Below are 23320 nucleotides of genomic sequence, written 5' to 3'. Positions count from 1 at the left end.
GTCTTTATGTGGCACTGGCATGGGTGCTTTTTACATGGCACCAACACCTACGAGCCTGCAAGATTAAGATAACTCAGCTGAAGAGGGATGCAGGGGACATACCTGTAGGCAAGGACAATCACAATTTTACTTAGCTTCATGATAGATAACAATACAAGACAGTATAATGCCAAATAAGATGATTTACTGTAAGTTACTATTTTGAGTTCAGATCACACCTAGATTGCTATCAAAACTGATGTATCATAAGGTATTGAGGGGAAAAATACCTCCTACCACATATAAATTAAGGCAGTTCATCATCATCATTTAATGTTCATATTTCATAGGTTGGATGGTTTGACAGGACCCAGTTATCTTGAATGCTGCATTGGTCTCCAATGTCTGCTTTGGCAAGATTTCTGTGGCTGGATGCCAACCATTTTACATGTACCGGGTGCCTTTTTCCATGGTACTAGCACTAGTGGAGTCACCAAGTAACCTACAAGGCGAGGGCCCTTGACAGAGTAGGGGTACAGTGTCAAGGAAAGTGGCTTTGTGCCAGGTGTAGAGTGGTTGAAGTAGGAAAGAGAGACAGGATCAAGTGTCTTGTGGAGGAGATATGTGGCTGCCCCAGCAGAAAAGAGAAAAAGGATTGTCAAGATGAGATATCAGGATATGTTCTCAAGGTACAAAAAGGTTGATAAAAAGAGAATAAGAATAGAGAACCGAGGATGGCTGGGTGGAAGGTAGGTTCATAAGGGTGTGAGAGTGATTGACAGTACAGATGAAGGCAGAAATGAAAGCAGTAAATGGTGAACATGAATACAGATGTAAGCAATGATGAATAGTTTTGGAATATAGGAGTGGAGGCGGAGGGGATCAGTGGTAATGCAAAAAGAAAGTTCATGTAACATTTTTGAATTGTTTTTTCATTTTTTTTTTATTTTGTAGGAACTGAGATCTATCTTTGAGCATCGAGATGTGGCTTTCGAAGATCCTACAAAGCTTGGGGAAGAGCTGAAGAAATTAGCTGATTCTATCTCAGTAATAGAAGAGAAAAGACGGCGTGATCAGGTGAATGATTTTGGAAACTTTGATCTGTATCTTTCTGCTCCCCCCTCTCTCTCTTTTTCTAATATATATATATATATATATATATATATATATATATACATATACATACATACATACACACACACACACAAACACTTGCCATCATCTTTGTTTTGACATCAACATTTTTATGGCTGGATGCTCTTACTGTTGCCAACCTTCAGCTGTTTTCAAAGAAGGTAATATTCCCACATGGCTCGACATATTTTCACGGAAAATTGGAAATGAAGGAAACTGTATGACAGTAACACTCGTTTGCAAATATTGTGCCCAAGGTGAAATTGCATACATATGTATACATGTGTTCATATATCTGTGTATGTGTGCATGTATATATGTATATACATATATATATATATTTACATGCACATGCATATACAGGGTGCAATGGGTAAATTGTCACCATTTTATATTTTTATTTCACGCACATGCATTGCTTGTTTTTGATTTTGTTGACTACACAGTATAATAGGGGCAGTTGGGCACCGTCTGTGAGAAAACAGCACCTCGACACAATTCACTCCGCCAGAAATTTGGAAACGATATGCTGTACTGCTTGGCATTCATGCCAGAAGTTCTAATATGAACATTTCAGAGTGTTTGGGTGTCAGTTTGAGGACAATACAAGCTGAGGACATGTACCAAGAGTAATAAAAATCAAACATTCAGTCAACATTATGGTGTTTGGAGTGATCACTAGTGATGGCGACATTATGCCTCCATTCATCTTCCCACATGATCTCAGACACAATATGGAGACCTACATCAAGTAGCTTGAGGAGGTAGTACCGCCCTGGGTCAAGAAGGCGGTTGCTGGAAGACCTTATGTCTGGCAACATGACTCTGCACCATGCCACACAAGCTGGAGAACCCGTCATGGCTGTCAGACAATTTCTGCGACCACATCACTCTTAACATCTGGCCACCTAACTCCTCAGACTGCAACTCCCTTGATCATTATGTATGGGGTGCAGTTGAGTGAGAGACCAACAAAACTCCTTGTAACACCAAAGACAAACTGAAGGCAAGGACTATGACAGCATTCACCAACTTAAACAACAAGGAGTCTGTCCAGAAGAGTTGCAGCAGAATCTGAAGTCGTCTGGAGGCCATGGTTGAAGCCAATGGCGATTTTATTGAATAAATTTACTCTTTAGTATTTCAAGATATTTTCATGTAATTTTAGTAAATATATCTGTTAAAATGAGATGTCAGTGTTATTTTCATTTTTGCATAATTTAGACGACAGTTTATTCACTGCACCTTGTATGTATAAATTACATATATATGTGGACTGTATGTCATCAACACTTCCAAAATATAACTCTGCTCGTAGTGTCTTGGAGATATCCTCATTCCAAACACTGGCACAAACTAGACTTGATACTTATAGGACATATGTGAGAAATATATTTATGTATTGATCCTTCCAAGATGCTGACTGTGACAGGGATCACTCTTTAGTTTGTTGCAAGATCGGACTGCTGTGAAGAAGATGCACTACAAGCAACCACACAGTAAGCAGCACATTAATTTCACCGTGACACAACACTTAGGTAAAGAAGTGTTTTATCATGTTACTGGAAGAAGATGCTCTCCTTACAGAGATCTCCCACTAGCTGGTGAGGTACAGATGAGATGAAATTCTCTCAGGGACATCATCTAAAGTGCTGTACTGTATTGGTGAGAAATGGTGCAAGATGGATTGTTTTGAAGTAAGTTTGGGCAGATTCACAACTGCCATCAAGATTTATCTGTAACTGAGCAGGAACTGATAAAAAGTTACATTCAAGTAGAGTTGGAAGAGCCTATCAACAACAAACCATGCATTTCTTTCCTTTATTTCTATTTCATTTCCTTACTGTTGTTAGTAATTTAGAGCAGTATGTGGAAGCACTCCATCGGTTACACGACGAGGGTTCTGGTTGATCCGAATCAATGGAACAGCCAGCTCGTGAAATTAACGTGTAAGTGGCTGAGCACTCCACACACTACGTGTACCCTTAACGTAGTTCTCGGGGATATTCAGCGTGACACAGAGAGTGACAAGGCCAGCCCTTTAAAATACAGGTACAACAGAAACAGGAAGTAAGAGTGAGAGAAAGTTGTGGTGAAAGAGTACAGCAGGGATCACCACCATCCCCTGCCGGAGCCTCATGGAGCTTTAGGTGTTTTCGCTCAATAAACACTCACAATGCCCGGTCTGGGAATCGAAACCGCGATCATATGACCGCGAGTCCGCTGCCCTAACCACTGGGCCATTGCGCCTCCACAGAGCAGTATGTACTTAGCTTCTGTCTTACTTCCTCTACAATCATACAATAATAGGCAAGCAGTAAAATTAATAAGACGCATATACAGTCACACTCTATCTGTATCTTTGTAACTTTTATTTTTCTCTCCTTATCTACCATCAGGAAGTCTTAAAGGTTTTGACAAAGGAACTAAAAAAATGCAGATCTGAGAATGAAATATTCAGGTAAGTGATAGCATTTTCACATAAGCATCTATTGAAAAATAAATTGCGTATATCTTATGTGAAATTTTTGACAATTTTTCCAGCTTTGGATATTTTCGTTTAATTTCTTCATTCTCTGACATATGAAAGAAAATTTGTATCACTCTCACTCACATATGTGATAGATATAAAAATGAGAGTAAGCAGGAATAATTCATACTAGCAAAATCTTCATAATACTATGAAATAAAGATTACAAGTACTGAGAGAAACTTATTGAATATATTTACTACTTGCAGCTACCTGCTCTCAAAATTTATCTGTCACTAAATTCTGAAAAAAAAATTTATCAAATGTTTGTCGTATAATTGTCTCTATGTTATACTGTTATCTTGCTTTGCATATCCTGGATTGAATGTTAGCTGTAATGATGAGTCCCATTGCTCCATTGAGTTGTCAAGGCAACATTGATAATAAATGTTTCTTCAGATAGTTTATAGAGAGCAAGTCAACCAAGTAGAATCTTTTCCTCTACAAGTATATCAAGCAAGCTTTGCACTATATCATTACAGAACATTTGCCCATTTAACAGTGCTATTGCTGCTTACAGAAGTGAGTTGCATTATTCTGTGATACCTCTATACAAACTAGCCTGGACTGGTTTATTGACTGCAGACATGGCATAGTGCTGTGTCTATAGCCAGGTAACCATACCACCAGTTCTTTGACTGTTAGTACCACATCGTATCATACATATCTCCAGTTCTTTCAGTAGAATAAACAATCAACTGAAGAAGAGAGATATTTGTTTGCACACTGTAATAGTGTTGACCCTTTTGATACCAACCCACTTGAAACCCCGCTTGGGATACAAATCTCTTATTTTAAAAATCATATAAATTAAAACCTTCCAATAAAACCTTATGTTAATTTATGTTCCAAACACCAGCTTAATAATACAATTATCTTAAAAAATTCTTCATAAATTTCTTAATCAATTGAAACAAAAGCTGTGTTAAAGGGTTCAACCACTGGTTTTGTTGTCAAGGGCTGAAATAAGCTGTAAATATTGCATTATGAACTTTCTTCATTCCAATATGTACTCTTTTGCAGTAAACTACCCCTCTGCTAGTTGCAAACAAATGAACATACTCCCCTCTTTGGAAGGGTGTATGTTTAGTTGATTGCAACACCAGTATATTTCATTGATTCCTGAGAGAATGAAAGTCAGCTCTGGCAGGATCTGGACTGAACAGGTTGAAAAATAATTATAAATCTATATACTGTTAGGAAATTTAGTTTCAACACTACTGCTTCTACCAAGTCAACATTCACATTTTCTATAAATAATAACTTTAGGATCAATACTTGAAAGGGAGGTATGCAGTTGATGCAGTCTGTTTGACAAGTTAACTACATTGAGTAAAATCAACTGCCTTTGTGCTAGTTGCAATCAACTAAACTTATAACTCCACTCCAATATGTGCCCTTGTGCTAGCACAAAGAAATTGACATATTCATGCAAAACAATAACATGAGAAACAATTATTTAACATCTTTTAAAAAATTTCTTACAGGAGAGAAAATGAAAATTTTCAGAAGCAATTTCTTCCAAATCAAGCAGGTGCAGCGGAAAAAGAAAAATATGTCTTTGTGGAGACTGATCCTGTAAGTCCCAAATTTGACCTAGTTCCTAGTGGATAATAATTTGGAGTGGATAAATTTATTTTCATTTTAGTTTCTTTTTAACCCACATTTGTTTATTATATTTCTATTGAATTACACCACCTTTGTTTTATTTTATTTTATTTTGAAAACAACGACGAATTTAATAAAGTAACATCTTAACTACACAGCCATGTGGAAATAACTTTTGATTTGTTTTAATTTTACAAGTCATTTTTATGGAGGGGTCAAAAATGACTGTAATAATTGACTATTTTGAAAGGAATTATTTATTTATTTAGCTTGGAAATACTTCTGATGAATGGAAGAACATGTATTTTACTACTAAAAAGAAATCAGACCAGGATTTAACTGATCTTCGGAAACATCTGGAAGCAAAATGCAGACAAAATAGCCAACTTGAAGCTCAGTTAGCCAACGAAAAGAAACAACACAATTCGGAAATTGCAGAATTGATTAAGGAATTGTCCACCAAGTTAGTAAGTACAGCTCTTTTTTTTTTTATGTGATTTGTCAGTGTGAACCACTAGATCAAAATTCCTGCATACTGCAGATCCATTAATCTGAATCCAGCACGAAGAAGATTGTTGTTTGGTGATTTAGAGAATGATGTTACCAACTTTGCTTCATTCACCACCACCATTATCATTGTTGTGCTTGCAAGGGTCAAATGGAATTCGTTGAGACAGATGCACTATCTGTTACCAATCCTCCTGTTTCCAAGCAAGGTAATATTTCCCCATAGTTGGACATATTTTCATACAAAATTGAAAACAAACAGTGCCAAGATATATGCTACTGGAACTGTCCTAGAGTAGAAAGAAGCATGGTACTTTTGTGTTGTGTGTGATCTGCATTGATAGATATATGGTATCGTCCATGCAGACCATTGCAGGAGAGTTTTCTCAGTGATTCAGAAAATGCTAAAAATCTTGAATACTGCTAATGGGGCATGTGTATTTCATTGTGACAACAGAAATGCATGCACACTTCCTCTTCTCTGCTTTGAAAGAATTTTAATATTTTTTTTTCATATATATATATATATATATATATATAGTAATTATCCTTAACAGACTACAGCCAAGCATTGGTAATATAAAGTACCATTCAAATACAGGAGTTGATGGTATTGAATAAATCCTCTTCTCAAAACTATTGACCTTATGCCTAAATCAGTCACCATTACTAACACTGTGTAACACGATTTTTGTCCTTGGGTAGCCGCAGTTTTTTCCTATTTGCTTACCCCAAAAAAGTATGAAAAATGGTTAATATTTCCTTCAAACTTTGCTTTTGTTACATTTATTCACATTCAAAGTATCTTTCTCTGCACATGGCTATGGTGCTCCCCAACTACTCCTACTCATGATCAGAGATGCACATATTGTCAGCCACTAAGGGACATGCTCAAGTGGTTATGGTCAAGCAATTGAGAAGCAAATCTGTGGTATTGAATAGAATATTTGCTATAACAATATTTTTGCTTCAGTAACTCTTTGCTGAATCTATCTGAAAATAGGCCAGTTTCAAAACATTGATGTCCAGGTCATAGACAAAATTTAGTGGTCATTTCCTTTGATTTCTAGATAGAAGCAAATAGCAAATAAAACTTAGTGACCAAAGACAAATAAACAGAAAAATATTGTTATAGACTGTAAATTTTAATTTACATTTACTTAAATTTTTGCAGCAGCAGCAAAAAGTTATGAATGCTTTAACTCTTTTGTTACTTCATTATTGTTAAAATATGCTGTTTAAAATAACCTTATCATCATTAAGTAATAACAAAGTTTTTATGGAAAATTTTACTTTAGGTCACTATAAAAATGGGAATTTGTTTCGTAGAACTAGGGGCTGTCTTAGGCAACAGTAATTTAGTTTATAGTTAACAGTAATTTAGAATTCAAGTTTCTTTTTATTTTTAGGAACATGGTAAAGCTGAAGAGGAAGATGACATGATAAGTCAACAGGTAAGTTTGCATTTGAATTACGATTTTATTGAGCATGACATGTGTGAGGGGGTGCTGAAAAGTTCCTGGCTTTAAGAGTATCACAAAAGGCCTGATTGGAGATTCAACCTTTTGAGTTCTTTTACAGGGCTTAGAAAAACAGAAGGACTGCTGCAATAAGTGTGTGAATCTGAGAGGAGAATATGTTCAATAAAATCACAACTAGCTGATCCTCCTGTATTCTCTTTTACCTGAAGCCAGCAACTTTTCAGCACCCTCCTGTATATTTATTCATTTTATCATAAAATAAAAAGTTTTAGGTTTGGTTATTGAAAGTTTACAGGCTGATTGTTATAGTTATTGACAATATTTTACAAATATTTACAATGCAAAATGGCCACTCTTTGCATTCACCATAGCCTTTAATCTTTTCTCAACTGAAGTGCATGACTTTCTTATAAATAATGGGTAAATATTTATGTCACACTCGGTATAATTCTTCAAGATGTAGTAAGGAAATTGTTTATTCTCTCACAGATCTGAACTGTAACAAAAATCAATGAAGCTAAAATTGAGTAATTTCTGTCATAGTATTTAAATCACACATACTAACATGTTATTTATTAGTCTATTTTATTCTGATTTAGATGCAAATCTTTCAAGACGATTTTAAAGTGGAACATGAAGAACGTATGAAAGCTCAAGCTGCTAAACTGGAGATGGAGAAAAAGTTTGATGCTCTTCAGAAGGAATTTCAAGAAAAAACTAATACGGTAAGATTTATAATTTTTCTGAAATTAACCACTTCTTTAGATGTTTAGACCAATAACACATGTATATGGCACAGTAGATAACAAAGTTATTGCCCTTCATTTAGAAATAAAAGTTATGTGGTTAAGAAATTTGCTTCACAACCAAGGTTCATGGCACCTTGGGCAAGTGTCTCCCACTTATAGTCCTGTGTCTTTTAACATCCATCTTCCATCCCAGCTTGAGTTGGTCATTACTGTTAGCTTTATTATCACCATTAGGGCTGTTGTGTCCATCGTCATTAACATAATTATTACCAAAGTCACTGCCACCACTTATCATCATTATCATCTTCACCACCACCACCTGCATCACTGCCACCACTTATCATCATTATCACCTTCACCACCACCACCAGCATCACTACCACTACAGCCACCATCACCATCATCATTATCATCTTTATTCTCATCTTTTTGTTGATCCCTAATTTGGCCGTGATCGGACAAACCTTTGATCAAGAGCGTTCAAACTGAGATCACTCTCATCGTTGTTTAAGTTATAAAACAGCTGAGATTACATTATCCTGGATACCTATGTGTCATTCTCTTTTTAAAACGGCAGGGTGTGTTTTGAGAGAGAATAGGTTGCTATTTCTCTCTTACTGTGCCATTAGCCTGCTATTTTGTTGTGGTGTTACAGGCAAGAGGCATGATAAAAAATCTTACTAACGAGTTGTAGTACACCTGAGCACTGTATGCAATAAGGTCATTATTATTATATTATATTGGGACCTAATTTACTGAATCTTTACTCTCTGTTAATTAACCCTGTTACAGACTAATTGATAATTTGGTCGCAAATAGTACACAACAAGCAGGGCAACATTTTGGTAATTTTTACTGTAGTTCAATGTAAATCATTCTTCTATTGGCTTATTATTGGATATTGATATTTTGAAGCGTTACTAGGGAGCCCAACTGCGTGCATTCCTGTAGATTTCTTGTAATCTGCATGTCATTATGATATTTATTGAGAAGGATATATTTATAGATTTAAGTGATGGAAAGCAACATGATGGTGTTCAGTGGTTCGTGTCATTCTGTTAACAAAAGGCAACTTTCAAGCTCATTCTATGCTTTTTCCATGCTTCAGACAGTCAGTTGAAACTGAAATGTGGAACCAGACTTCAAGTTGGATCATAATTTTGTGCTTAACATGGTATTGTATTATGAAATACAATTGCTGAGCAAATTATCATATTTTGATTCTTTTCATACAGAGTAAGACAAATAAAAAAAATTTTTTTAAACCTCCCACATTTTAGAGGTTGAAAAACGTTTCAACAGCAAATACTTGATGCACATTAGTCCAAACTGTGATGGTAAAAGAAAAAAGATAAAGAAAATGGTTAAACATTACCTACATGAAGATCCTGTTATCACTTGCTCAACTTCACCAGCATCAGGCCAATGGCTGTCTAAAATATGGGATGTTTTTCTGCCACATTCTATTTAAATAAATGACTTGTTTGCCCACAACAGAATTGAGATCCTAAAACCAAGGTGCCACATAAAAAGTATCAGTGTGGGTGCTGGTGCCATGTAAAAAGCACCCAGTGTACTCTGTAGAGTGATTGGTGTTAGGACGGGCATCCAGTCACAGAAACCAAATCAAAATAGACTATGGAGCCTGGTGCAGCCCCTGGCCTTGCCAGTTCCTGTCAAGTTTCCAATCCATGCCAATATGGAAAAGAGATGTTAAATGTTGATGATGATGATGAAAGATACCATGTTTCTCACAAATTTTCTGAAAATAATTTGCTCATGCCACAAATTTTTTTTTTAATTATTCACTTCTGAAAGGGTTAAGGTGGGTGGTTTACTCCTCCCACATAAAATGTGTTAATTTTTTTTTTTTTTTGGCATTACCAAAAAAAAAGCAACAATTTTTACACTGCTTGTTTCAAGTCTGGTCTTGGTTGCACAAATCTAGGTTCTATATCTGACTTCTGATTTTATTATTGTTGGATTTGTTTTAACATTTCTCATATTTATATTTACAGATTGCAAACAATGAGAGAAAGCTGAAATATTACATGGAGAAATGTGACATTCTTACAAAAGAGAAAATGTTGATTAAAAATGAGGTTAAAAATCTATTTTACCCCACTTTACTTTCCACAAAGTATGTAATGAACAAAAACAAAGGATAAAGGAAAAAAAAAACAATGATTTCTGTTGTTGTTGATGTTTATCCCCAGATTGGCCCTGATCCAGGAGGTGTATGATCAAAAATGTTCCAGCCTTGACCAATCCATCATTTTTGCTGGTGCTGTACATCTGTAAACTCACTATCCAAAGTATCCCCCTTTTAAGATGATAGGGTGTGTGTAATTTGAAGATTTTACTGCTATTTCTAGTTGACTGCTTAACCCTTTGAAGATAATACTTTTGATCTGATCTTCTACACTGAAGAAGACAGAACCAGTTTTTAAGAAACACAAAGAATAAGGATTTTATTATCGAAAATTCTGTAGAGAAATCTAAATTTCAACAAACAAAGTAAAGTACACTTAAAGATTTGGTTTTCTAGTGTGAAAAATGGTAGGTTCATACATCAACTTGATTGTCCTCTAAGGGTTAAGTAAAAAAAATATGTTTTTATAGACTTCTATGTTTTCATTTTACAAGAAGAAATAAATGAAAATGAATAATTTTTATAGCATTTGAATTCAGAACGTGAAAACAGACAAAATATCACTAAGCATTTTGCTTGGCAAGCTAACGATTCTGCCAGCTCGCTGCCTTAACAGCAACAATAATAATGGTTTTGATATTTTGGCACAAGACTAGTAATTTTGAATAAGAAGAGTAACCCTACTGCTTGATTGGTATTTATTTTATTGTCTGAAAGAATTGAAAACAAAGTTGACCCTGGCAGGAATTGAACTCTGAACATAAAAGAGTTGGAAGAAATACCACACAACATTTTCTACAGTGCTCTAATGATTCTGCTAGCTTGCAATTATAGTAATGATAATTTCTGAATTTAGGCACAAAGCCAGCAAATTTGAGGGAGGGGTTAGTCAATTAAATCAACCCTAGTACTTGACTGGTACTTTATTTTAGTGCTCTCCTCCCCAACCTCCAAAAGGATGAAAGACAAAATTGACCACTACAGAATTTGAACTTTGGATGTAAAGAACCAGAACAAATACTGCAAAGTATTTTGTCTGATGCTTTAACAATTTAACCAATTCACTACCCATACAACAACAACAATTTAACATGACTCATATTTTTCTGACTTATCTGCAAGTTTATTATTCTGCTGCCACCCTTCCTGGTACTGATACTTGTCACGTTTTCCCTGAGCCATTCCTATTTCTTCCACTAACCCCTCACCCCATACTGATATTCACCATTCACTACACCACTACCTTTGTTCATCATCTATATACACCTCTACTCTTACCTTTAACCATGTTATTCTCCACTCGCACTCTTCTGTCAGTATTCTCTCATTTCTTGTATGTTGTGAGTACACTCTGGTACCCCATCACCACCATCTTTGTCTTCCTTTTAGTTACTGCTTATATACTGCTGGGTTGCCATGTATCTCCTCTTTAGCAAGACCCTTGTACCTGACCCTCTGTCATACTTTATCCTCTCACCACCTTGCACATAGTCACCCCGCTCTCTACTACAGCACCACTCAGTTAAGCTGGGGCTTAACCTTTGTCTTGCAAATTATTTGGTGTAAAAAGTACCCAGTATATTCTATGGTGTTGTTGGCATTAGGAAGGACATCCAGCCATAGAAACCATGCCAAAACAGACATCTGCACGCAACAGTCCTCTGGCTCATTGGCTCTTATCAAACTGTCCAGTCAATGCCAGCATGAAAACAGAAATTAAATGATGATGATTACTCCATGATCATGTAAAATTATTGTCATTATTTTTTCCTTATATTGCAAATGTTTGTATATTTGTATGGTGTAATAATGAATCCTATAACCCTTTAAATGATAGGACTACCAATTGAACACCTTGTCTTCAAGCAATATATGTCTTGCACATTCATCTTTTTTGGCACAATTCATTCCTATACACAGAAAAAGCTGAATTTAACACTTACATACATAACAAATCTATTGTTAGTGACACTGCACTGCACTTCTCACAACATTGGCCTATATTACTGTGTAGTGGTCATTGAATGGTAATTCGTAACTTGCACCTAGACTGCTGACTTTTTAGTTGTTTTGCCCAACATCTTGTATTGTTGTTTAATTCCAGATCAGTCCAGATTTAGCAAGCATATTTATTGTTAAAGGTATTCCACTATGACCATCCACTCAAATTTTCAAGAAATAGTACATCTAGGACTAGGTTGTGATTTGAGGGAGATCTGGCTACCATTTCGAGGTTGAGTGGCTGAGGTATGGTAGCCAAATCAGTAGAGACATTATTTAATGCCACCTTCACTTCTGAAGACAGTAGATTATGAATTGAGGGAGATTTGGCTACCATTTCTATAATTATTCATAAGATATATTTTGAATTTGTATATAGTAGAAATAAACAGAAGTTAATTTCACTGCAGCTGTGAAACAGTTTCCTCGGCATGGTCTCTTTTTAGCTTTTGTCTTTTACATAGCTTTGAACTCCTAATAAATTTCAAAAGTGACATAACATATTACCAATACATATTTTAATGAACTCTGGAGGAAAAGATAAGATAGGTATCAGCCCTGGTAAAATTTGAACTCACAATGTAAAAGAAAGTAGTTCTTTCTATCCTGTAGGAATTGTTTTTTTTCTCTCATTAAATAGTAAAACAATGTTTTCTGAGTAATAGTTGTTATTAGGTGCCAACTTGGCACAGTTGTCAGTGTCAGGATGCTTTTGTGGTGCTAGTTCCAGCTCTCTCTCTACTTTGAGTTAAAATCCTGCTAAACCCAGTTTTGTTTGTTTTTTATTCTTACAGTGTTGATAAATAAAATACTAGTCCAAGGTAAAGGATTGGTGAAACTGTTACTGGATGAGACTTATGTTCTCTGTTCAGATCTTAGGTACCAATAGTCAGGGTAAGTCACCTGACCATGAGTGCAGCATGCCCAACTTACAGTAGGCCTACATCCAGCATAGATAAGCTGTCAGTGATTTTCTGGGGCTTCATCCATTTGTGGATCAATAATGGAGATTTGATATTTAGTGCAGAGACAAGAGTTTCAAAATTGATACTAGTAGTTAGTAAATTTTAAGCTGAAGGTTCTATGGATCCAGTCTTGCCTAAAACAGTGTAGTTATAAATCTGAGAAGGAAAAAAGTTCTATTTGAATAATATTATAACACAGAATGTTATAATATTGGTTTCAAATTTTTCGCTTAAGGCCAGCAATTTCAGGGGAGGGGCTAAGTCAATTACATTGACCCCAGTGCTCAATTGGTACTTATTTTATTGACCCCAAAAGGATGAAAGACAAAGTTGAGCTTGGTGGAATTTGAAGTCAAAATGCTGCTTAGCATGGTAACAATTCTGTCGGCTCACTGCTTTTACAGCGTGTTATAATATCAACAACTGTGCTTAAAACTTCTTTCAAAATTTGACTAGGCCACTTATGTCCCTCACTGAAACTAGTTTTGTATTCTTATTCTATGAACCTGTTAAAAATGAAATATTACATTATTAACTATAGAGAACCAACTTTTAGTCAACTACTTTTTTATACAACAGTTTATTTTTATGAAACATAAGTGGCCTGATAAACTCCTAAAAGAAAGAAGACATTCTTATTAGTTCTCATACAATTAAAATTATCTGATGTAATTATTATGCTGACTGGAGTTGAACTAATCTCTTGTACAGCTTATTGCAACTGAACCTTTGTCATCTCAAAAATATATCTTTCACATATCTTCCTCATTCCGTCTGTCCACTGTCAGTTCATATCCTTTTTTCCTGAAGCTCTTCTATTAGACTCAAGTCTGGACTGGATTTAGAAACTGTTCCCTCAGGTTTAATTCCGTTTTCTTTTAGTACTTTGTTTTTGTTATCAGTTAAGGTCATGTTCAACAACTGTCTTTGCCTTGAGGCTTTTAAACATGTAAGAAAATATTATTAAACTCAACCATATAGCTACTATGATTTTTATTATGAATTAATATCAACACACTTTGCCTTTTTTATCCATTTTTAGCTGGATCTTGCTCAACAAAATCTGAAGAGGGCCTCTGAATTCATCTCCAACTTGTCTGTTCCCCAGAAAAAGGTATTTACATTTTATCTTTTTATCCTTTTATTTTACTTAACTATAAGGTTGTGAAACAAGCTTCTTAAACTCCACAACCATATCAGCTACGCTTGTTTCCATATTGTTGAAGCTATTCGAAGGAAATAATATTCTTGTTGATTTTGTTGGCTTTAGGATTCTTTAGCAAGTTTACACTAGAATAATATTTCTCCATCTCCATGATGTGCCTATCTAAGACCAAATGCTAGTTAATTTGTCAGTGCGCCTGCTGCTTACAGCTGTAAGTTGTGCTTGCCTATGGTAGAAAAACTTGGAATTGCATGTCTTGTGACTGGGCATAATCAGTGACTTTGATCACCAGATTGACCTCCAAGTGTGCCTTATAAAGTGCAATTTGCAAAATGGAAATACTAAAAAAGAAAGTAATAGAATTAAAATGTAGTCACATTTTCAATACTCCCCCTTCTCCCATCTGAAGTCTAAATTCTACATAATTTTACTAATACAAACGTTGATTGATTTCTCTAGTTACACTTTACATTGTATAGAAGTAGGGAAAAAGAGAGAGAGAGAGTTAAAATAAGAGGTGAGGTGCAGATGAAGATCATATAACTTTCTAAAAAATACACATTTTTAATTGAAATTTTAGTGATCGGTTTTCTTTGGAGTAGATTGTGGTTATGTTTTATAAAATTGAGAAAAATAATGACATGTTTATTGCAATTTTTATAAATAAAGAATTTGTTATATTTTTAATTTCATTTTAAGGTAATAAATATTTTTTCTTTTGAAAATTAGTATTCATTTCATTACTTTGTATAAACACCAAGAAATTTGATAAAAATTAATTTATAATTAAGTATGCCATTTAAAAAAAATATTACTCCATAGTGGTAAAAGCATACTTTTAATGTTACCCATCATATGACAAATAACACTCTAGTTATCCATATTAATTACCATATGTATTTGTCCATTTATATTTTGTAGACATCCGAAGCAGAAAAACACATGAAACGTCTTGAGAGGATTTCTGCATTAACACCGAACACCACGAGTACGTATCTATATTTAGTATTACTTATCAGAAAGCATGAATACTTGGATTATTTATTTTTGTTATAATTGTTGGGTTTTTCACTCTTTTAATTCTTTTCTTTTCTCCATCATTTATTTCTGGATGTGTATATATGATCATGGACCCACCTTGCTCAAACAGTTAAGCAGTCTGCATTGTAATCATGAGATTCTGAATGTAATCCTTTTGTGTATTCTGGTTCATTCTGGTTCAACCCAAGCCTTGTGAGTGAAACTGGGCAGACAGAAACTGTGGAAGCCCATTGAATGGATTGTATATGTAATTCAAAGGCCCAACCTATGTCATGCTGATTCTGCCTGCGAATTACACTAACCCTTTAGTTGTCATGTTTCTTTTGAAATACTTTACCTTTGTTTCAATTACTTTTGAAAATAATGAAATATTTACTAAAATAACTTTATCATTATTAGGCTGGTCTTTAGAACATAGAACAAAATTTTGGTGAAAGGTTTTAATTTAGATCACATTAACTTTTTCTTGCCATATTTCAAACAAAATACCCTGCTTTTATTTAAATTAAATCATGTTGGTACACTGTCTTGAAGAATTTTTAGTTGAATGAATCAACCCCAGTACTTATTTTTTAAAGCCTAATGCTTATTCTATCAGTCTCTTTTGCTGAACTGCTAAGTTACAGTGATGTAAACATACCAACACCAGTTGTCATGCAGTAATGGGAGACAAACACACACACACACACACACACACACACATGAACGGGTTTCTTTCAGTTTCTGTCTACCAAATCCACTCACAAAGCTTTGTTGACTCGAGACTATAGTAGAAAACACTTGTGCAAGGCACCGAGCTGTGGGATTGAACCCAGAACCATGTGGTAGAGAAGCAATCTTATTACTACACAGCCATGCCTGTACCTACATTAAAAAAGAAAAAAAATGCCACAATTGGAATTTACAGACTTATCTGATTGAAAGCTTAACTGATACTCTAGAATATACTTATCCAAGATGGATTTGTTAATGATGAGGGTGGACAAGATTATCAGGGTGACAGAAAATAGAACAGAATTATTTTTTTCTCTAAAGTTCAATACCTCATTGTTCAAGGTTCTAATCTTGGTAGGACTGACATTACCTTTAAGTCCCCTGTGACAAATCAACTCAATAAAAACCAGTCAAATACTGGAGTCAGTTCAATAAAATACACCCATTTCTTGCCAGAAATATCACCCATCTCAAAACTTATGTAATGTTGGTAAGTTCTGATAATGTAGGGAAATAGATGGTGAACTCTGTAGTCTTGGTATTGGTGATAGTCAGCCAAGTCTATGACCTACATTTTGATTCTTATATTACATTCACTTAAAATAAGGGATGAAAACCACAAACCTTATTCACACCCCAGTCAATATCACCGAGAAAATGTTATGAAATTGTCTCTATTTGTAATGCAAATGCATCATCATCATCATTTTAACATCCACTATTCCATGTTCACGTGGATGAGACAATTTGTTGAGGTGGATTTTTTTGCTGCTGGGTACCCTTCCTGTCACCAACACTCACTTGTTACCAAGTAAGGTAATGTTTCCTCATGACCAGACATGTTTTCATGGAAGACTGGAAACTAAGGACACTCCTTGTAACACATACACACACATCTACACCCATGCACACACACACACACACACACACACGGTAAGTTTCCACAAAGTTTGCATCCATCAATTTTACTCACAAGACATTGGTCAGCTTGATGCTATAAAAGAAGATATTTGCACAATGGCATTGAACCTGGAACCATGTGATTGCAAAGCAGGTGTCTTAACCATGTAACCATACCTGTGCCTATATCTTGTACACACAGCCATACTTGTATCTATCTGTGTGTGTGTGCATGTGTGCGTGCATTACTATCTCCTTATCTTAACATCATGTGATAGTTATCACACAAATTCATATTGGGAAAATAAATATTCCTTTATTTTCTTGCTGAACAAGGCTGTATTAAAAAACAAAATTGGTACTTAATTATAACAAACTAAATCTTGTTTCCTCTTTATTGCAGATGACAATGATGATACTATGTCTGATATATCTAACTGGAAATGTCCGTCTTGTACTTTGGAAAACAAACCTTGGGCCTACAATTGTGCTATTTGTAAAGGCCGTAAACCTGGTTAGTATCAGAAATATCTAAATTGCATTTTTTTTTTTAATTAGAATTTCATTTTTGTTGGTATATATATTTTAAATAATAATGAAAAATGGCTGTGAACTAGGAGTAGTTGTTTTTATATATAGTATTGATACCATCATCATCATCATTGTTTAGCATCCACTTTTTCCATGCTTGTATGACTCAGATGGAATTTTATGACTAGGTATTATTCCTGTCACCAACTTTCACCTATTTCCAAGCAAAGTAATATTTTCCCGTGGCCAGACATGTTTTTTACGGAAGACTGGAAACGAACAATCTCTCTTGTATGATGATGGTGCTAATGTCATGACAAGGGTACACAGAAACACATGCATATATTTTTATACATACATATACGCAGGAGTGGCTTGTGTGGTAAGTAGCTTGCTAACCAACCACATGGTTCCGGGTTCAGTCCCACTGCGTGGCATCTTGGGCAAGTGTCTTCTGCTATAGCCCCGGGCTGACCAATGCCTTGTGAGTGGATTTCGTAGACGGAAACTGAAAGAAGCCTGTCGTATATATATATTTATATATGTGTGTGTGTGTTTGTGTGTCTGTGTTTGTCTCCCTAGCATTGCTTGACAACCGATGCTGGTGTGTTTACGTCCCCGTCACTTAGCGGTTCAGCAAAAGAGACCGATAGAATAAGTACTGGGCTTACAAAGAATAAGTCCCAGGGTCGATTTGCTCGACTAAAGGTGGTGCTCCAGCATGGCCGCAGTCAAATGACTGAAACAAGTAAAAGAGTAAAAGAGTATACATACACCCACACATGTACACGATGGACTCTCTTGTCAAAGATGACATATGAGTGTTCAGCTATTGCCAAACAATCTGCACAAATGATTTGTTTATAGTGATCAAATGTTTCTGCTGCACATTAGCTCACTCTCTCTATCAAATCAATGTTGCCTGAACAGGTGCACCATGTACCAAGCGTAAGGTGTCAGTGATTGCAGAGCAACGGGAGATGGAGTGTTTTGCTCAAGAACACAATGCACCACCTGGTCACGGAAATTGAAAATTGAAACCACAATTTCACGATCTTGGCCATGCACCCTCACACATGCATAAGCCTACATTGTTAATATGCAAACATAGCAAATTTAACTATTTTTTTATTGATTGGAAAAAGTGATGAATAGCCTTCATCAATTTTTGACCCTTCATCAGAGATATCTATATCAATTTGACCAGTCCTTGAGAAACAATTAGGGAATCTGTTTATATACACAACAAATCCAGTAGCTTCAGAGAACTGGATCAACTAATTTGCATGCCAAAAGTATAAAACAATTTTTTTTTAATATTAGTGACCTGTTAATAAGATCTGAGTCTAAACAGTATCAATGTTGTCATGTGTACGTACATAAATCAATACATATGCATACATAATTTTTGTATGTATGTGTGCATGTGTGTGTGAAAGAGAGAGTGAGTGAGTGAACATATGTGTTATTGTGTATGTGTAAGTGACACCTCTCTCATTCTCATACACACACATTCATACATCTTTCACCTTCTCCTCTCTTTCACTTTAAAACAAAAGTAAATAAATAAAAAAAATTTACAGAAGTTAACAAACAAAACCAACTGATCCGGCTGACAGTTCTGAGAGTCGAAGCGAAAGATTGCCCCAAAGGAATAATTACAAAATGTTTTTGGAGTGCATTCAATGTATCTCAGCTCCAAAGATTTGGCTGCTATTTCTAGCACACCCTGCTACCATGTAACTGCTATTTGCGATAAAGGACCTGAAATACCTGCTATGTGGTAGCAGGGTGTGTAAGAAATAGCCAAATCTTTTCTTTTCTGAGGAAAGGAGCCGTTTACATATAATTTTGATGTCACATTCGTTGAAAGCATGCGAAATAACTTAGAAAAGAAAAAAAAATCCATGAAACAAAACTCCATTGCTGGGAAATTCAGACTTTCCAGGTGACCCAACAGGTCACAGGTAGTCAAGTATGCTCATAAAATGGAAGTTCGTTTTTTTATGTTGCCCACTAATAACACTAAATTAAATTGGTAATAATCAAGGTTTTGTATGTTTTCAACTAATCTAACCTCTGACATGCTTACTATGGACTCCTTTTCAGATGACAAGTTTGGGATGGGATAATAAATTACCTTTACAATCTCATGTACAGAAGTGTGGAAGTTATAAAAATAATTTAGGGACACCCTGTATAATATATCTTACATATAATAAAACACAATGTGTCTTGTCAATCATACTGATTAAAGGAGTCTAAAACATTAAACAGGTTATCAATAAATTTATGTTTTCATACTATAAGTTATTTTAAATACCCTTATTAATACTGGTATAGTAATTAAGTTTTTTGCTTTATACATTTCAGATTCTCTCCAGTTTCCATCAAACGTAAGTAAGCAAAAACATTACTAATTGTCTTCTTTATACCTGTATATTTCTTGTTAGAATACCCCTATTCTGTTGACTGCAGTACATTTAAAACTGAACCACAGTCCTGACTTTCAGTTATTCTTTTATTTTTTTACTTGTTTCGGTCAGTCACTTGACTGAGGCCATGCTGGGGCACTACATTGCAGAGTTTAGTCAAATAAATCCATGTCAGTACTTATTTTTAAAAACTGTTATTTATTTTATATATATATATCAGTGGCGACTGTATATATGTATATATGTATGTATGTATGTATGTATGTATGTATGTATGTATGTATGTATATATTAAACCAAATTCGATGACTGGCACCTGTGCCAGTAGAGCGCTAACAGCTCCATCTGAGCGGGATCACTGCCAGAGCAGCTGTCTGGCTTCCGTGCCGGTGGCATGTAAAAGGCACTATTTGAGTGTGATCGTTACCAGCGTCGCCTTACTGGCACTTGTGCCGGTGGCACGTGAACAGAACATGCAAGCGTGGTCGTTGCCAGTACCGCCAGACGAGCCCTTGTGCCGGTGGCGCGTAAAAGCACCCACTACACTCTCGGAGTGGTTGGCATTAGGAAGGGCATCCAGCTGTAGAAACTCTGCCAGATTAGATTGGAGCCTGGCGCAGCCATCTGGTTTGCCAGTCCTCAGTCAAATCATCAAACCCAGGCCAACATGGAAAGCGGACGTTAAATGATGATGATGACATGTAAATATATCAGTGGCGACTGTATATATGTATATATATGTGTATATATGTATATATATGTGTATATATGTATATATATATGTGTATATATGTATATATATGTGTATATATGTATATATATATGTGTATATATATGTGTATATATGTATATATATATGTGTATATATATATGTATATGTATATATATGTGTATATATATATATGTATATGTATATGTATATATATATATATATATATATATATATATATATATATACACAATAAATTCAGGGTGAATACTTGATAAATGTAAGCACCTGTATATGCCAGCTAGTAGCATAGGTGAGAGGATATATGTATCAAATGAAATAAAATGAAAAACAGGACACAAAGAATGTTGTGGTACATGTTTCGAGCTTTATAGAACAACTTATTCTTACATCAATGCATAATTGACATAACAGATAGTTCAAAAGCCCTTTTCAGCCGCACGCAATTGCTACACCAAAGACTTGTATCACATTATGAAAGGTTTGAGAAAAAAACATTCGGTATTGTTTATAATGGTAGGTAAACCGAGTATCACTGGGAAAGTAATTTTTTTGTAAATCTATATTGAGTGAGAAAACGGTATAGACGATTTGTTTTGGAGTCTAATAATACCATGTACACCTATGAAAAGGGCTTTTGAACTATCTGTTATGTCGATTATGCATTGATGTAAGAATAAGGTGTTCTATAATGCTCAAAACATATGTACCGCAACATTCTTTGTGTCCTGTTTTTCATTTATTTCATTTGATACATATATACACATCCATATATATATATGCATATATATATATGGATGTGTATATATATATGTATATATATGTGTATATATAAATACAGTATACATTTAAACACATAAGAGATGACCATCATAGGACACCTATCACACTAGAAAGAGTAGCCAAAATCCAAACCACTATTAGGGATAAATTTTGAAGGGAATGAAAAAATAAAAACATTTACCATCTATCTCCTGAACCACGGTTTCGAACTCTAAATTAACAAATAAAGTAATTTACTAGGCGAAGTTCTCATCAGCATGCTAGGCCACTGGTAGTAACAATTACTAACATTTTTTCCTACCTTGATATTTTTTAATTATATATGTGTGTGTGTGTGGTCACTTTAATTCATGATCTATTTCCAATTGGCTAATTCGTTTAAGCTCATCCGTTAGGCCTGTTTTAAAACAATATGGGGTCAGATTATTAGTTGAATAGATCATAATAGTTTATCTTAACTAAATAAATTAAATAAAAGTCCATTCATTTATATGTTAAAACTTGGATAGGTATTTACAAAAAACAGAGAACTATATCTTCGACCGTATTTATACCTAAGAAGTGATTTATACTCACCTATAAAGTTACACATTACGAAAACAGAAACAACTATATCTTCTATCTTATTTTACACTTTCGAATTGCATTTACACATACATACACAGCTATGCATACTTAAACAAAAAAGTATACGATAAACAACGCAAACTTACATCTAATGGAATACATATAAATATACGTATGCATCCATTCGCATATACACAAGCATACATACATAAATGTGGCTGAGAAAACTGTCAATAAATATATAAATACATATCCACATACATATATATATATATATATATGCATATATATACACATATACATACATATACATTCATGCATATATACATATTCCCTCTTACAATCCGCATAAACAAACACATATACATACACAAACAAACATACATACATACACACTAATCCATACACGTAAATTCATGCATCTACATTTCTGCATCAATAAATATACAGCTGCCTACAAAATTAACCCTAATAAGTATGTCTACAATTAAACATTGATAGACAGATACAGAAAGCAAACATTAGTAGTTCCAATCAGATTAATACTAACAAAAGGAGTAAATACATAGATAAATGCACACCAACATACCTATACCACTCCATATTCATATAAACAAATACAAACATATAGGGAGTATATACTTATATACACACACACATATACATATAACCCCACAAGCAATTATACATCATAGTTTAAAAATGAAAAAACATAATACCAACACCAGTAAAGGCCATACTACATGCAAAAACATATGTATCAATATCTACCCATATACGAGGGGCGTTCAATAAGTAATGCCCCTGACCCACTTCCCATAGCAGTAGAGCAACGAAACTTGGCACAGTTATTAGTCTTTTTCTACACAGGAACCACCCAGAGTTACGCATTTCTCCCATCGTTTGATGCAGCTCCGGAGACCGTTTTTGTAGAAGACCCCAGTTTGGTCCTCCAATCACGACATGACTTCAGAAGTCAAGGCTGCATCATCTGGGAAACGTTTTTCTTTCAAAAACAACTTCATGGCTGGGAAGAGGTGAAAATCAGAGGGTGCAAGGTCAGGAGAGTAGGGGGGATGGGGGAGGAGTTCATAGCCGCATGCCTGTGCTTTTGATCTGGCGACACGCGAGTTGTGGACTGGAGCGTTGTCCTGGAGGAGGAGGATGCCATTGCTGATCTTGCCCCGCCTCTTGATTTTGATAGCTTCTCTTAATTTCCTCAGAAGTGAAGCATAATAGCTCCTGTAATTGTGGTACCCTTTGCCAGGAAATCTGTCATCACTACTCCGTCCTGGTCCCAGAAGACTGTGAGCATGACCTTGCCAGTGGAGGGTTGCACCCTTGCCTT

General features: G+C 35.1%; 1 protein-coding gene across 4 annotated transcripts in view; it reads left to right on the top strand.

Moving 5' to 3' along the window:
* LOC115213800 (protein BCAP) overlaps positions 1–23320 on the top strand; it is a 72777-nt gene that overhangs the window by 38068 nt on the left and 11389 nt on the right. For all 4 annotated transcript variants that reach the window (XM_029782666.2, XM_036504909.1, XM_036504910.1 and 1 more), the window contains exons 6-16: positions 934–1056; positions 3513–3574; positions 5131–5221; positions 5521–5718; positions 7168–7212; positions 7839–7964; positions 10007–10090; positions 14149–14220; positions 15193–15259; positions 17330–17440; positions 19831–19853. In XM_029782666.2, the coding sequence (XP_029638526.1) occupies positions 934–1056; positions 3513–3574; positions 5131–5221; positions 5521–5718; positions 7168–7212; positions 7839–7964; positions 10007–10090; positions 14149–14220; positions 15193–15259; positions 17330–17440; positions 19831–19853 (1002 nt within the window). The remainder of the gene's footprint in view (positions 1–933; positions 1057–3512; positions 3575–5130; positions 5222–5520; positions 5719–7167; positions 7213–7838; positions 7965–10006; positions 10091–14148; positions 14221–15192; positions 15260–17329; positions 17441–19830; positions 19854–23320) is intronic.

The sequence above is a fragment of the Octopus sinensis genome, linkage group LG7 (genome assembly GCF_006345805.1).
Source record: "Octopus sinensis linkage group LG7, ASM634580v1, whole genome shotgun sequence".
Classification (NCBI taxonomy): Eukaryota; Metazoa; Mollusca; class Cephalopoda; order Octopoda; family Octopodidae; genus Octopus; species Octopus sinensis.
This window is presented reverse-complemented; position numbering and strand designations above follow the sequence as displayed.